Below are 13,282 nucleotides of genomic sequence, written 5' to 3' on the forward strand. Positions count from 1 at the left end.
CTCGCAGCCTCACACTAATTCATCCCAAAGGTGTTCTATCGGGTTGAGGTCAGGACTCTGTGCAGGCCAGTCAAGTTCTTCCACACCAAACTCACTCATCCATGTCTTTATGGACCTTGCTTTGTGCACTGGTACACAGTCATGTTGGAACAGAAAGAGGCCATCCCCAAACTGTTCCCACAAAGCTGGGAGTATGAAATTGTCCAAAATCACTTGGTTCCTTTCACTGGAACTAAGGGGCCGAACCCAACTCCTGAAAAACAACCCCACTCCATAATCTCTCCTCCACCAAACTTTACAATTGGCACAATGCAGTCAGACAAGTACCGTTCTCCAGGCAACCGCCAAACCCAGACTCATCCATCGGATTGCCGGACAGAGAAGCATGATTCGTCACTCCAGAGAACATGTCTCTGCTGCTCTACAGTCCAGTGGCGGTGCTTTACACCACTGCAATCGACGCTTTGCTTTGCGCTTGGTGATGTAAGGCTTAGCTGCAGCTGCTCAGCCATGGAAACCCATTCCATGAAGCTCTCTACGCTGTTCATGAGCTAATCTGAAGGCCACATGGTGTTTGGAGGCCTGTAGTGATTGGCTCGGCAGAAAGTTGGTGACCTCTGCGCACTATGAGCCTCCACTGACCCCACTCTGTCATTTTACGTGGCCTACCACTTTGTGGCTGAGTTGCTGTCATTCCCAATTTCTTCAACTTTATTATAATACCACTGATAGTTGACTATGGAATATTTAGTAGTGAGGAAATTTCACGACTGGACTTGTTGCACAGGTGGCATCCTATCACGGTACCACGCTGGAATTCACTGAGCTCCAGAGCAGCCCATTCTTTCACAAATGTTTGTAGAAGCAGTCAGCATGAATATACTTTTGGAAATATAGTGTATGTTGTCTTTATACTATTTTCAATTAAATATAGGGTTCAAATGATTTGCATATCATTGCATTCTGTTTTACGTACATTTTGTACATCATTGCAACTTTTTTGGAAATGGGGTTGTAAAATAGTGGTAAAAATTAGTGGTGGCTATTTTTTCTTACAACAACCTGCATGTATTCAAAACCATTTAATGTAATAACTTTGAATGAGACAGTTTCTAAAGGCATTAAACTCTTCAGACATTGGGTTCCTTTCACCACCACTGTGAACCATCCTGACTCTATAGAAATTTCTCTAGAACTGAACATTTCAAACAAAACTGATTTGGAGGACTTTTTCACATCTTAACAATTTAATGCATGCGTATGGTTTTTACAAATTGATGTAGTTCCTTTAAGGCTGAATTATGCTTAGCAAATCTGCCATTGTCTGCACCAAATAGCAGTTTTCAAACCAGAATATACAGAAAGCAGACAAAGAGAAGAAAGTCTCATGTTATGCTTTCGAAAATGGATGCGATGAAGAATAATGTTTTTCACATTATAATTGAATCAACTCTGGTATTTTGCTAGTTTTGGTTCAAATTGGGTATTTTTTTAATCTCGTCTCACCCCAAATTGTGCCAGCCAGGTATTCAGCATTTGCTGGATGCACAGCTTTGCAGATTTGTGCAACACAAAGCTTTTGCAAGCTACACTTACCCATGAATCCCTCATTTACTTGCATCTTTCAGAAAGTATAAATCAGGTTCTACATTAACACGAATGCACTGATTCCTTCAGTCTCACAGAAATGGTCATATGCAACTGTGACTGGCCAGGATGCTCACAGCACACAGAAAACACACATGTGCATATTCCATATCAGTATTTCAAAGACAAATATCGTAGTAATGATTAACAAATGATATACTGTGCAGCCCTAATGCATATAGTAATATAGCAAAGCGTCTATGAATATCAGATTTTTTTGTGTGAATGTGGTCAGGTCCCTGCACTCATGCACACTGAAAAGGCAACGTCTACTTGTCCTTTTGTGATGGTAGCCATGGCGACCTTACTGTACCTGTTAAAGGTTGAGAAGGTGCTCTGTTTTGTACATGATATCTCTGGAGGTCTGTGTTAATAGCAGGTGATGATTTTTGTTAGTATTTGTTAAGTTACACAGCTGGTCAATTCACTGTAATTCCCACATTCAGTGAAGGAAAAAAGAGAAAACACATCTGCTTTGCATATATTTACTTACTCAGAATTATGATTATTCATCAATTTCGTAAAAGTCTCTGGGGTGCTCATCACCCCTCACCTACTCTAATGATTGTATAATAAACTTGCCTTTTCAGCTGCCATGGCTGCTTGTTAACCCGTAACTGCTGCTGCTGCTCTCGCTGGCCTTTGCATAATCAACCTGTTGACTGTAGCAACTCCTAAGCATCTGCTGGGCAACAAAGATAAGTAACAGACTACTGATATAAGATTTCCAGATACTGCAATTGTGATATGTTTTGCAATATATTTAAATACATGAGCAAATCAATAATGTTGCATAGTTAAAGATTAGTTTGCATTATTTTGACCAAAATAATTTACTTATGTTGGATTAAATGAATACCTTGATTCATCAGATCAGCCACAAATACACTGGGAAATGTGTTAATATGTTTAAGATGCTTCTATACATACATGCCATTGTAGCACCAAATCAACATTTTTAGTGATACTTCTGTGTTACTAATTGCCATATATAGGCCTCCAAAGAAAAATAGTACATTTTGGCAGAAATTTAGAATTATTATCAGTTGTGTCCACAAACTACGATAACTTAAATATTAATAATCCACCAGATAGTAATGCATTAGGATTCTTAAGACTTCTAGAGACATTTGCTTGAAGCTGCATGCATAATAAGCTATATGTGTGTGCGTGTATATATATATAAGCTCTCCTGACAAAAAATAGTGTGTAAGGTGGTAGTAAGTTCAGGCTCCTGCAGATGGTGTTGCACAAGAATGATCGGGCTATAAATACCTGTGGGGTGTGCAATGGGATTCATAGATTAAGAAGAGGTGGTACAGTGCATTGAATGTCTCATTCGATGTGTAGAAAATGGGTCACAAAAAGTAGATGTTCATGACTGGCAAAAAGCAGTAATAGCATTTGAATGTGGCCATGGTGTCAAGGAAGTAGCTGAATTTTACTGGAGGGATGGAACATCATTCATCTTAAAGATAAATTTATCATAGGTGTTTAGCTGTATTGACATTTGGTTATTGTGAAGGTTGTTGCATATCATTTCTATACTCAATAACCTATTCAGTGACCCCACATTTCCTGTGGATATGAGCACTGCATCCTGGAAGAGACCACTCCCATCAGGAGAGTGTTTCATCATAGGTTAAAGGTGATTAGTCAGTGAGTCTTTCCTCTAAGGGGACAAGTGGACCAATGCCAGGAAAATGCCCTCCTACAGCAGTAACAGAGCCACAGACCCCATCACTATAGAGCTTGAGCATTCTGTACACCACACATGCACTTACCTAGTTGTGGAGAATATGGTGAAGGATTACATTGACCAGATCACTTTTTTCCGCATCTTTATATGGTTTTTAAACCATTTGACAAGTGTGCATTGATCTTTGTAATATCTCGCTCTATGTAGTTGTGGATGGATTGTTCTTGCTGGCTCAGTTTGATCATGTCCTGCATTGACATTCTCAATCTTCTGAAGAACAGTCACTCTTCCGTTTTTTTTCCTTACATATCGCATTAATGCATGAGCATCACAGTCACTGAATGTGCATTTTACACTTCAGTCACTATTCCTGTTGAAATAGTAGCTGGTTGAGCAGTTTTTGCTCCAATAATAAACCCTCTGTAGATCTTTTCCTTTTGCCATCTTGATCCAAAATCATGGTCCTCTGGGCCTTTTTATATGTCACAAAGCAGGATGGGATTGTAATTGCTTATATGTCTCATCGAGTACACCTACCTGGTAAAAATTTGCACATCAAACAAGTTTTTTGAGATGGTTCAGTCATGTTTTCATTCTAACTGTGGTATTGATACAGCATTGGTTCATGTTGTCAGTGACCTGAAGCTTTGAGTTGATGCACAAAATTCTTCTATTTTTACCTTATTGGATGTTTGTGCAGCTTTTGATGCCGTTGATTACAGTATTCTAATCTGCCATTTTGAATGCCTCTAGGCCTCTCATACACTATTTATAATAATTTAAATAATATTTAATACATCAACAGTTCTTGATTTTACTAGGAAGTCAATTATTAAAAGATGTAATATTTCTTGTGGAGTCCCACAGGTTTCAGTTTTAGGGCTCTTGCTTTTCTCTGTGTACTTGTTACCTTTAGGTACTGTCATTAGGAAACATGATATTAATTTTATGTCTATGCTGGTGAAGTAGCTTTCTGTCTTTTGAGAAATATTGCTGAGTTGCAGAGTTGATTGATGTTGATTACTGTAATGATTTTTATGCTGAGCTTCCTAGGAAAATGTACAAAATGCAGCATCTCACATCCCAACAAAAACAAAAAAATGAGCTTAAAAGAACTGCATTGGCTACCTGTATCTTTTAGGATAGAATTTAAAATTCTGCTGCTAGTTTTTAAGGCTCTAAATAACCTTAAAGCACCCACTTATCTCACAGAATGTCTGTCTGTTTATGTTCCAACATGTGATCTTAGATTTGCAGATACTGGCCTTCTGCAGATACTTTCCGTGAAATGCAGAAAACGTGAAGAGCCTTCTTTCTGTTATGCTTCTAAACTGTGGAACTCACTTCCACCTTTTATTGGACAATTAAGCTCCAAGTATACTTTTAAGAAACATTTGACAATGTGTCTCTTTAATTTAGCCATGTATTAAAATTCTGCTTCTTTGGTATTTCTGTTTTTAATTATTTGTCATTGACTTATATTATTTTAAATTATTATTATTATGTACATGTGTATGCACTTTATAGGTTTCGCTGTTGATTATGAATGTAGATTCAAATTTAGACCTCATACATACTGCTGTGTCAGTGTTGTAGGCACATAAACTGTAAGTGCTGGTGTAAGGTTTGTTTTGGTACTATGCGTTTATGCGGGGTAGAAGTATGTCCACTGCTTTCTCCAGTAACCCTTAACCTCTAGTAGAGTAGTTTGGAAAGCTGTCTTTATGTTTGTGATAGGCAGAGACTTCCTACTATATTTGAAAATTAAGGTCTGAAACACTAAAAAATGAACATGTTTGACTCAAATGACACACAGCGGTGCTCATTCAGTTATACCAGGAAATGGGCATTTTTGATAGCTGTGAGAGAGTGGCCTGTGGAGTACAGATAATTTCACCTCAGTGGGGATGGCAATTTGGAACCTAGCTGCAGTCGTCATTAAGCTTCATGAGCTGGTCGGCTCTCTGGGCTTATATTCCAACTACCCACAGTGCATTTCAGCTGTCTGTCAGCATAAAAATGTTATGAACAAGAAAAATGTTGAAAACATCAGCTTGGTCAATTAGTCACATCATTTTACAGTACAATGGGGGCTTAAATAAGCAATTTTCAGTGAATTTAATATAGCGGTACTTACTTAGACAGTAGATTAGTCCAAACCCTTTTAATACTTTCACCACAATTTACTTACTATTAAAACTAATGCATTTTTATTTAAAGATTTGAATTTACATGAATCATTTTCATAATAATATTGTGTACTGATTTTATGATTGGATTGTACTTGTTCTAAATGCCATTAAGAGCTCATGGGAGCAGAGAGTTCAAGTGAGCCTCAACCTTCTCAAACTTCTATTGTGCTTGGTTAATGACCTAAGAGCATCGTAATTACCTGGTGGAAGAGAAAGAAACATTTGCTCTGTTTCTTAATGGTTTCATTAGGGCTTAATTTATTTCTTGACCCATGGTCTTCAGAATGGTAATGCTTTTTGATTAGTTAAATATTAAAGTCTGTTTTTGATTAATGAGCCCTGACAGAGGCGTTCTGTGCAATATCGAAGTCATTTTTGCATTGGAATTCATCTGAACTGATAAATTATCCACATAAAGTCTTTTATGAAACAAAAGGGAACCCTGGTAGGAAGAAAACCGTCCAAAACTGTGACTTTTTTAAACCACCCTCTTAGACTTTTATCTCTTTATTCCACATGATAACCTCTCACTGTCTCTCTAACACTCACTCTCTCTCTCTACCTCTCTCTCTCGCCTGTCATCTGACAGAGTGCAAGGTCTGAGGAGATAAGAGGAAGAGCAGAGAAAAAACAAGCAGGAGTACAAAAGAGCCGTGCTGTGGGAAAAGGGAAAGCGTGAAGTAGAGAGAAAGGCCTGCGAGGGGATCAGCTAGGAAGCATGGGGAAACAGAACAGCAAGCTGCGGCCCGAGGTGCTCCAAGACCTGCGGGAGAATACCGAGTTCACTGACCACGAGCTGCAGGAGTGGTATAAAGGCTTTCTGAAGGACTGCCCCACAGGTCATCTCACTGTGGAAGAGTTCAAAAAGATCTATGCCAACTTCTTCCCTTACGGAGATGCCTCCAAGTTTGCCGAGCACGTGTTCAGAACATTCGACACCAACGCCGACGGGACTATTGACTTCAGGGAGTTCATCATCGCGCTGAGTGTGACGTCACGAGGGAAGCTAGAGCAGAAGCTCAAGTGGGCCTTCAGCATGTACGACCTGGACGGCAACGGATACATCAGCCGAGCAGAGATGCTGGAAATTGTTCAGGTGAGGATGTTTTGTTATCTTTCAGAGGTAACGTTTTTTCTGTTGACTGTAAACACATCATGCTTTCCAGAATTATTGGTGCCACTGGTAGAGGTGGGGGGGTGGGACAGAAAATTCTGGTTTATCAACTTGATCTGATGCTGAATAACATATTTGCACATTAACATGACAATATTTAAGAAATCTAACCTTTCGTTGAGATAAAATTATGGAAAGAAAACAAATACAAATGCAGAACTGTACACCAGTTAGTTCCAACACGGCAGTGTGATTGGCTAAGAGGTCCTCTATGAGTGCCAGTATATCCTGATAATGGCTCTCTGACTGAATCTATTTATCACTCTACCTGACACTTCAGCCTTGTGTCTTTGATTGCTGCACACAAGTGCCAGTATCCCACAGTGCATCACTCCCTCTCATGTTTTATTGTGCAAATAACATTTTTCTTAAAAGCGCTTATCCAGATTAGTGGCCCTTTTTTGCTCATTTTTATTAATTTTTTATTTTTTTTCCTACATATGCGCCTTAATGTACCCATATTTTACATTCCTCTCTTCTTTATATATATATATATATATATATATATATATATATATATATATATATATAATGTTTTAATGTTTACATAGGTTTATGTACCAAAAACAGTAATATTTATTTTTTCAACCTCTCTTCATCCACTGGCACCAAGCACACTGTTTTTTGTTTAGTTTAGTGTATTATGTTTATTTTGTCATGGATCATCCACAAAATACATTAATCTCATCTAAGAGATGCTTTGCACCAGAGTTATACAATAGGCTAGTTTCCCTCTGCAGTCCCTGGGCAGGTAAACACAATTACGATAGGAAAAATACAGTAAAATCCACAATATCAGACTTTATCTCCCCAACCAACCCAAATGCATACTAGGCCCTCTTCAACTATCGTTTACACAATAAAGGTCTTTTTGTTTACTGTCCTTTAAGACTGATCTATGAAAATGACCTCTGTTTTGAATTGCCAATACCTTTGAAAGGCAAAGGAGGCGGACCACCTTTAAAAGCAGTCTAGGCTACAAAGTGGACAATAAAGTTTGGGCTTAAATCCTCAGAGATGATTTGTAGCCTGCATGGATTGGGGAGTGAACAGTATATTGAAAAACTTTATTTATTTATTTATTTTTAAAACTAGCTTTACTGAGTCAGTAGAAAACATTGTGTGCATGCACAGCAGCGCGTCAAACTGTAAATGTCGGATTTGACGGGCGTTTTTCGGATGCCAGTTGTCTTTACGTATAAACGTCAGATATAAAGGCTGAAATAGAAGGCCCAGCTTGATATTTAAGTCTCATATGCGAAATCAACATTTAAAAAATATGATGACATTAGTACGTAAGTCACCCACATCAACGGAAGACATGTCCTTTTCTATGAATATTCTTAACACGCTCATAATCATCAGATTCATCCGCTTGGTGAAGGGCTCTGATGCTCCAAAATGTTCTTTTACATATTGAGTGCAATTACACATTTCCACCAGAGAGGTCCCCAGATCCCCCAAACTTACATAGTGTAACTTTAACAGTGTTTACAATATACATGAAAATCTTATATTTTAACAAAGCAAGAAAAAAAAATTCTTTAATTAATACTCATTCTTTAAAGTGTTAACAATTAACATTCTTGAAGATGAGACTTTCTGAAGATGAGTTTCTGGACCAAACATAGCTTTTGCGGTGGACATCTCAGCTGAGCTAAAAAGGACAGTCCAGTGAGTGGCCAAAGAATCACTCACTTACTCACTCTCTCTTTTAGCAGACCATGTTTTCTATGGATATTTTTTCCTCAGTTAAAAGTTACATTCCTCTCATATTTTCAGTATAAGATCAAGCTGAAGGTCACCATATCTAATTGATATTTGGAGAGCATTACACTTTGTATCTATTTAATTGTTGATACAGTATTTTTCCAGGCCTTTTCAAGGAAATGATAGATCAGTGATAAAAAAAATAATTTTAAAATGCATTTTAAGGGGCACATTCCTCTACAGGTCAGTCATATGTGGTGTCAGTGACATCTCCTTTTAAAACAGCATAGATGCTACAATTTCTTATTACTTAGTAAGAGATTAAATTACATTCACGTTTATATGACTCCAGTTGGTGCACTGTTTGCGTTGTTTCTTCTCCCTGTCCTGTTATGGACCACATGTAAGAAGCTTTTCTGAGCCAGAACGCTGTGAGTAATATCAGTATTTGCACATAGAGACTAGATAATCAAGTAAAAGAAAATGAATTTGAAAATGAAGCATGCTCAGGAGAGCGCCACAGTCTCATGAACATGAAGGGACCATCTCTTCTCATTAAATCTAATGATGTAAATGAGGGAAATTGGAAAGAGTGGCTCTGTGGTACTGACATTTAAAAATCATATTAGTAACAAAAATGAAGTGAGGCAAGAGCTTTGAATCTTGAGGGAGAACATGAGGAAAAATATGTGAGAAATATCTGCCTTGATCACAAGTATAGTCTTTATACAGGTGGCCCAGCTTCCCTGGATCACTGTACTGTTAGACTTAGTGATATTGCTTTGCCATCTTAGATGATCTTTGTGCTGCACAAGGTGAAGCTTGATGGAGACTTCTTTTTAACGACATTTGTTTCCCCCTACATCTTTCACTCTAGTAACTACAGTCTGCATGCAGTAACAACACTACTTAGCACTTCAATGTGACTGGAAGGACTAAACTGTTGCTAAATGGGCCTACATAAATATGTATGTCTGACATCACAACCATGATGGGTTTAAAATGGGCTGTTTTTGCAGCTTCGTTTCCATACAGTGTTATGTAAAAATTTAGTTGCCCCTGGTCAAATGACATGTCTGGTTTTCTAAGTGAAGAAAAGTTCACGTCCTCTACAGAAAACACGTAGTTGCAAGGTATTTTTTCAGAATTTAACACATTGGGAAGAAAAATAAAACAAAACGGTGGACAATGGTTTGTGCAATAGCTATGGCACTTTTTTCCCCTGTATGTTAAATTCTCTGAATAAATAGAAATTGCACACTACCCTTTGCAGAACAATGCCATTTTTATGTTTGTTCACTATAGAGGACATGATAACTTTATTTTAAACTTTAAAATCAATAAAAATGTAATTTGACCAGGGTGCTCAGCTTTTTGCAAATGACTGTATGGGGAGTTTAATTAATTATATTTGGAGCAAAAATCATTCAATGTACATTGTTTTTATCTCAGTCAAGTACAGTTTTACTAGCACAAAATTGTAGTTGATAGTAAATCTTAGTGATTTAATTTGTTCATTTTAGTAGGTGACTCAATGTTTTCATTCTGTGTTCCGTGTTAATTATTGTCCTTCAGGCTATCTATAAGATGGTTTCTTCTGTGATGAAGATGCCAGAGGATGAGTCTACTCCAGAGAAGAGGACAGATAAGATTTTCAGACAGATGGACACCAACAATGATGGTAAAATCATAAAAAAAAAAAAAAATCAGACACTGATGTTGGACAAGAGGGCCTGGCTTGCAATATCAGTACTAGTTCATCCCAAAGATATTCGATGGGGTTGAGGTCAGGGCTCTGTGAGGGCCAGTCAAGCTCTTCCACACCAAACTCACCCAGCCATGCCTTTATGGAACTTGCTTTGTGCACTGGGGCTCAGTCATGCTGGAACAGAAAAGCGTTTTCCCCAAGCTGTTCACACAGTTAGAAGCATAAAACTGTCAAAATGTCTCAGTATGACGAAGCTTTAAGATTTCCCCTCACTGGAACTAAGGGGTTTAGACCAACCCTTGAATACCAACCCCATAGCATTATCTCTGTATTTGCCACTGCTTCATTATTTTTGTTTTTGGCTCATTCACCTAAATGATTGGCCTTGGTACGGAGCACAGCTTACAGTACAGTATGCAGTGTACAGCTCACACATAACACCTTGGTATACAGCTGCAGCATAGTGCCTAGCATTACTAGCTTGTCTGATCTGTTCATGAATAGGGGTGCAATGATTAATCGACTTAGTCGACTAAAATCAACGACCAAATTAGTTGGCAACTAATTCAATAGTCGATAAGTTGGTGATGTCATCACATGTTTCTCGGGCTCAGTAGGAAGGTTTTGACATTACCGCTTACCGGAGAGTTACCAAAAGTGTGATAACTGCCTTTCACGAAGCATTTCACGCTTTCTCCAAAAAAAGATGGTAAGTTGTGCAGTTTGTTGTAGTGAAACGCTGCTCTCTGGAATTGTTAATGAGTTGGAATGGAGAAGCAAGTAACTAATATTCACAACGACCCTGTTCACTTTCCAGATAATGTTTAGTTTTAAACATGGCATGATTGTCTTAACGTTGAGGCCACCGGGGCGTTCGGATTCAGAGAACAGGAGAACATCGGTGAACATTTGTATTAACAGGAGCGTGGATTAAAAGTGAATTTTTAAATAAGGTATTCATCTCTTAAATAAGGTATTCATCTCTATTGTCTTCATTGTTAGTTAGCAAATGCATAAAACTAACTCATGCTAAATTTAAAAGCTGATGGATACATAAGAGTTCATTGGTAATTAAGTGATTCATGATCCGAATAATCAGTTATTCATTTCAATAATCGATAGATTATTCGACTATCAAAATAGTCGTTTGTTGCAGCCTTATTCATGAATAACGAGTCCATAAATCCCTGTGATATTTAATGCCAGTGTCCTGCTTTGCTGTTACAGGAAAGATTTCTCTGGAGGAGTTTATCAAAGGTGCCAGGAGTGACCCCTCTATTGTCCGCCTTCTCCAGTGTGACCCCAGCAGTGCCAGCCAGTTCTGAGCTTCAGCCATTGTGATTCCGGCCGGCATAGCACATCCTAATAGTGTTCATTTAAGTGCAGAGTGCACACTGTAAGTTTTTATGTCACTGTGTAGGAATTTTATCACTGTAGTCAGTATGAGATTCACTGATTCCTTCACAGCATGTCACAGAACCCCTGGTTTGGTTTTGTGGACCTGTTTGCAATTGTGGATTTTGAGGAGTTCAAGAGCTCAGTCATCAGTCCTAGTACCATTATGCTTCAGAGTACCACATATTATGGAATGGGAATGTGGTGTTGTGTAATTTTCTCTGCGTTTGTGATTTAATGGTTATTGGAACAATTGGGAAAAAAGAATGTGTTTATGAGAAGGCAGCACTGTTAAGGACTGTCATGTTCATTTTAGTGAGCAGTTTAAGACTGAGTTTAAGCGGGCAAGTTCTAAGTGTAAAATGATCTCAGTCTTTTGTTTTAGCTGGATTTTTAAAATTCCATCCAAGTGTTATATTTGCATTGTTTTGTGCGTATTGATAAGTTTCTGGTTGAAAATGCAAGCATTCTCTAGATCCACAGCACCCTTCAGATTCCTTCTCCTGGACTGCATGGACGTTCATCAGTGTGCCTTTGTGAGTGGCTGTTCTTTTATAAATGCAATGGATTGATCCTGTTCGTGGTTCTGCATTTTGTCAGACGGTTTGCTTACAACCTTGCTGTTGCATGTTTTTTGACAAAATTTTTATATTACTGTTGTGGTGAATGTAAGGACTGTACTGATATTGTTTTGTATTTTTTGCCATTACTGTTGTAAATAGTGCACCCCCTATGGAATATAGTGAAGCCCAATGTGAACGCCTTGTTCTTTTTCCTTTCCTTATTCTTCTCTCAGTGTCATATTACTCTGCCATCAGAAAAAGACGCATTATTTCAGCGTGCCACATGCTGTATCTTCATGCACTACCTGTCAGATAGCACATTTCAGTAATGTAGATTGCGCATCTGGGACTTTGTCGTTTTCAGTTTTCCGTTTCCCATCGCCATAGAAACAGGCCTGTCATAAGATGCTACTTGACGGAGATTGGGATGCTTCTGACCCCACGACTGGCTTTCTCTAGCACAGTCATTAACATGGCATCAGGAACATGTCAAGCGAAGTGTCACTGGAATCTCCACTGTGACTTCTCAGACGTTAAGTAAACACTTCTGGTTAAACAGTGTGAGAATGAAGGAAAAATCGAGTCTAAATTGTGATCATAAGCGTAAAACTTAAATCCCTCTATGACAGTTATGACCCTGGCACCAGAGCAGAGCATTAAGCCAGCTAGCTTTGACATTTTTTTTGTTCTACACTGCTGTTCATGGTTATAACAGATGTCTTGCAGTATTTATAAAGAAACTGTAACCGTGCTATTAATATAAAAGCTCTGGAGTGTTATTGTGACAATTCCCCTTTTGTTTGTATTAAAATGTTGTGCTTCCTTTTTGGATTGAAATAGTGGTTGCCTTTTTATGTGTCTGCCAAGCATCACCTCAGTGTTTCACAGGCTCAGATATTTATGACACGTACTGTACTGTGCAAAAGTCGTGACCACCAAGCAAACCCAATTGCATTCAGTGACTGAGGTCTAGGCTTTGCTTGTTCTGGGAGCACTAACAGACTTTATTTGTTTTGCAAATGTTCTCTTTTTGTATTTTTATTTTCCTCAGTAATGGCTTTTTGATAGCTACGCATCCATATCAAATTTTTCCATTCTAGCTTGATTTTCTCATTTTTTTCATCAAAGATTAGATTTTTTGACAGTTTATCTGATGGCAGTTTTGGAGATCTTGCAAGCTTTTTTGGACGTCAC

General features: G+C 38.3%; 1 protein-coding gene across 2 annotated transcripts in view; it reads left to right on the top strand.

The window, feature by feature from the left end:
• LOC108423489 (hippocalcin-like protein 1) overlaps nt 1-12,925 on the top strand; it is a 31,504-nt gene extending 18,579 nt beyond the window's left edge. The window contains exons 2-4 of one of the 2 annotated variants that reach the window (XM_017690810.2): nt 6,128-6,634; nt 9,998-10,103; nt 11,358-12,925. In XM_017690810.2, coding sequence (XP_017546299.1) covers nt 6,257-6,634; nt 9,998-10,103; nt 11,358-11,455 — 582 coding nt within the window. In that variant the 5' untranslated portion in view covers nt 6,128-6,256 and the 3' untranslated portion in view covers nt 11,456-12,925. The remainder of the gene's footprint in view (nt 1-6,127; nt 6,635-9,997; nt 10,104-11,357) is intronic. The other variant, XM_037541874.1, reaches the window with a different exon arrangement.
• The last annotated feature ends 357 nt before the right edge of the window (nt 12,926-13,282 follow it).

The sequence above is a fragment of the Pygocentrus nattereri genome, chromosome 10, assembly GCF_015220715.1.
Source record: "Pygocentrus nattereri isolate fPygNat1 chromosome 10, fPygNat1.pri, whole genome shotgun sequence".
NCBI classification, from domain to species: Eukaryota; Metazoa; Chordata; class Actinopteri; order Characiformes; family Serrasalmidae; genus Pygocentrus; species Pygocentrus nattereri.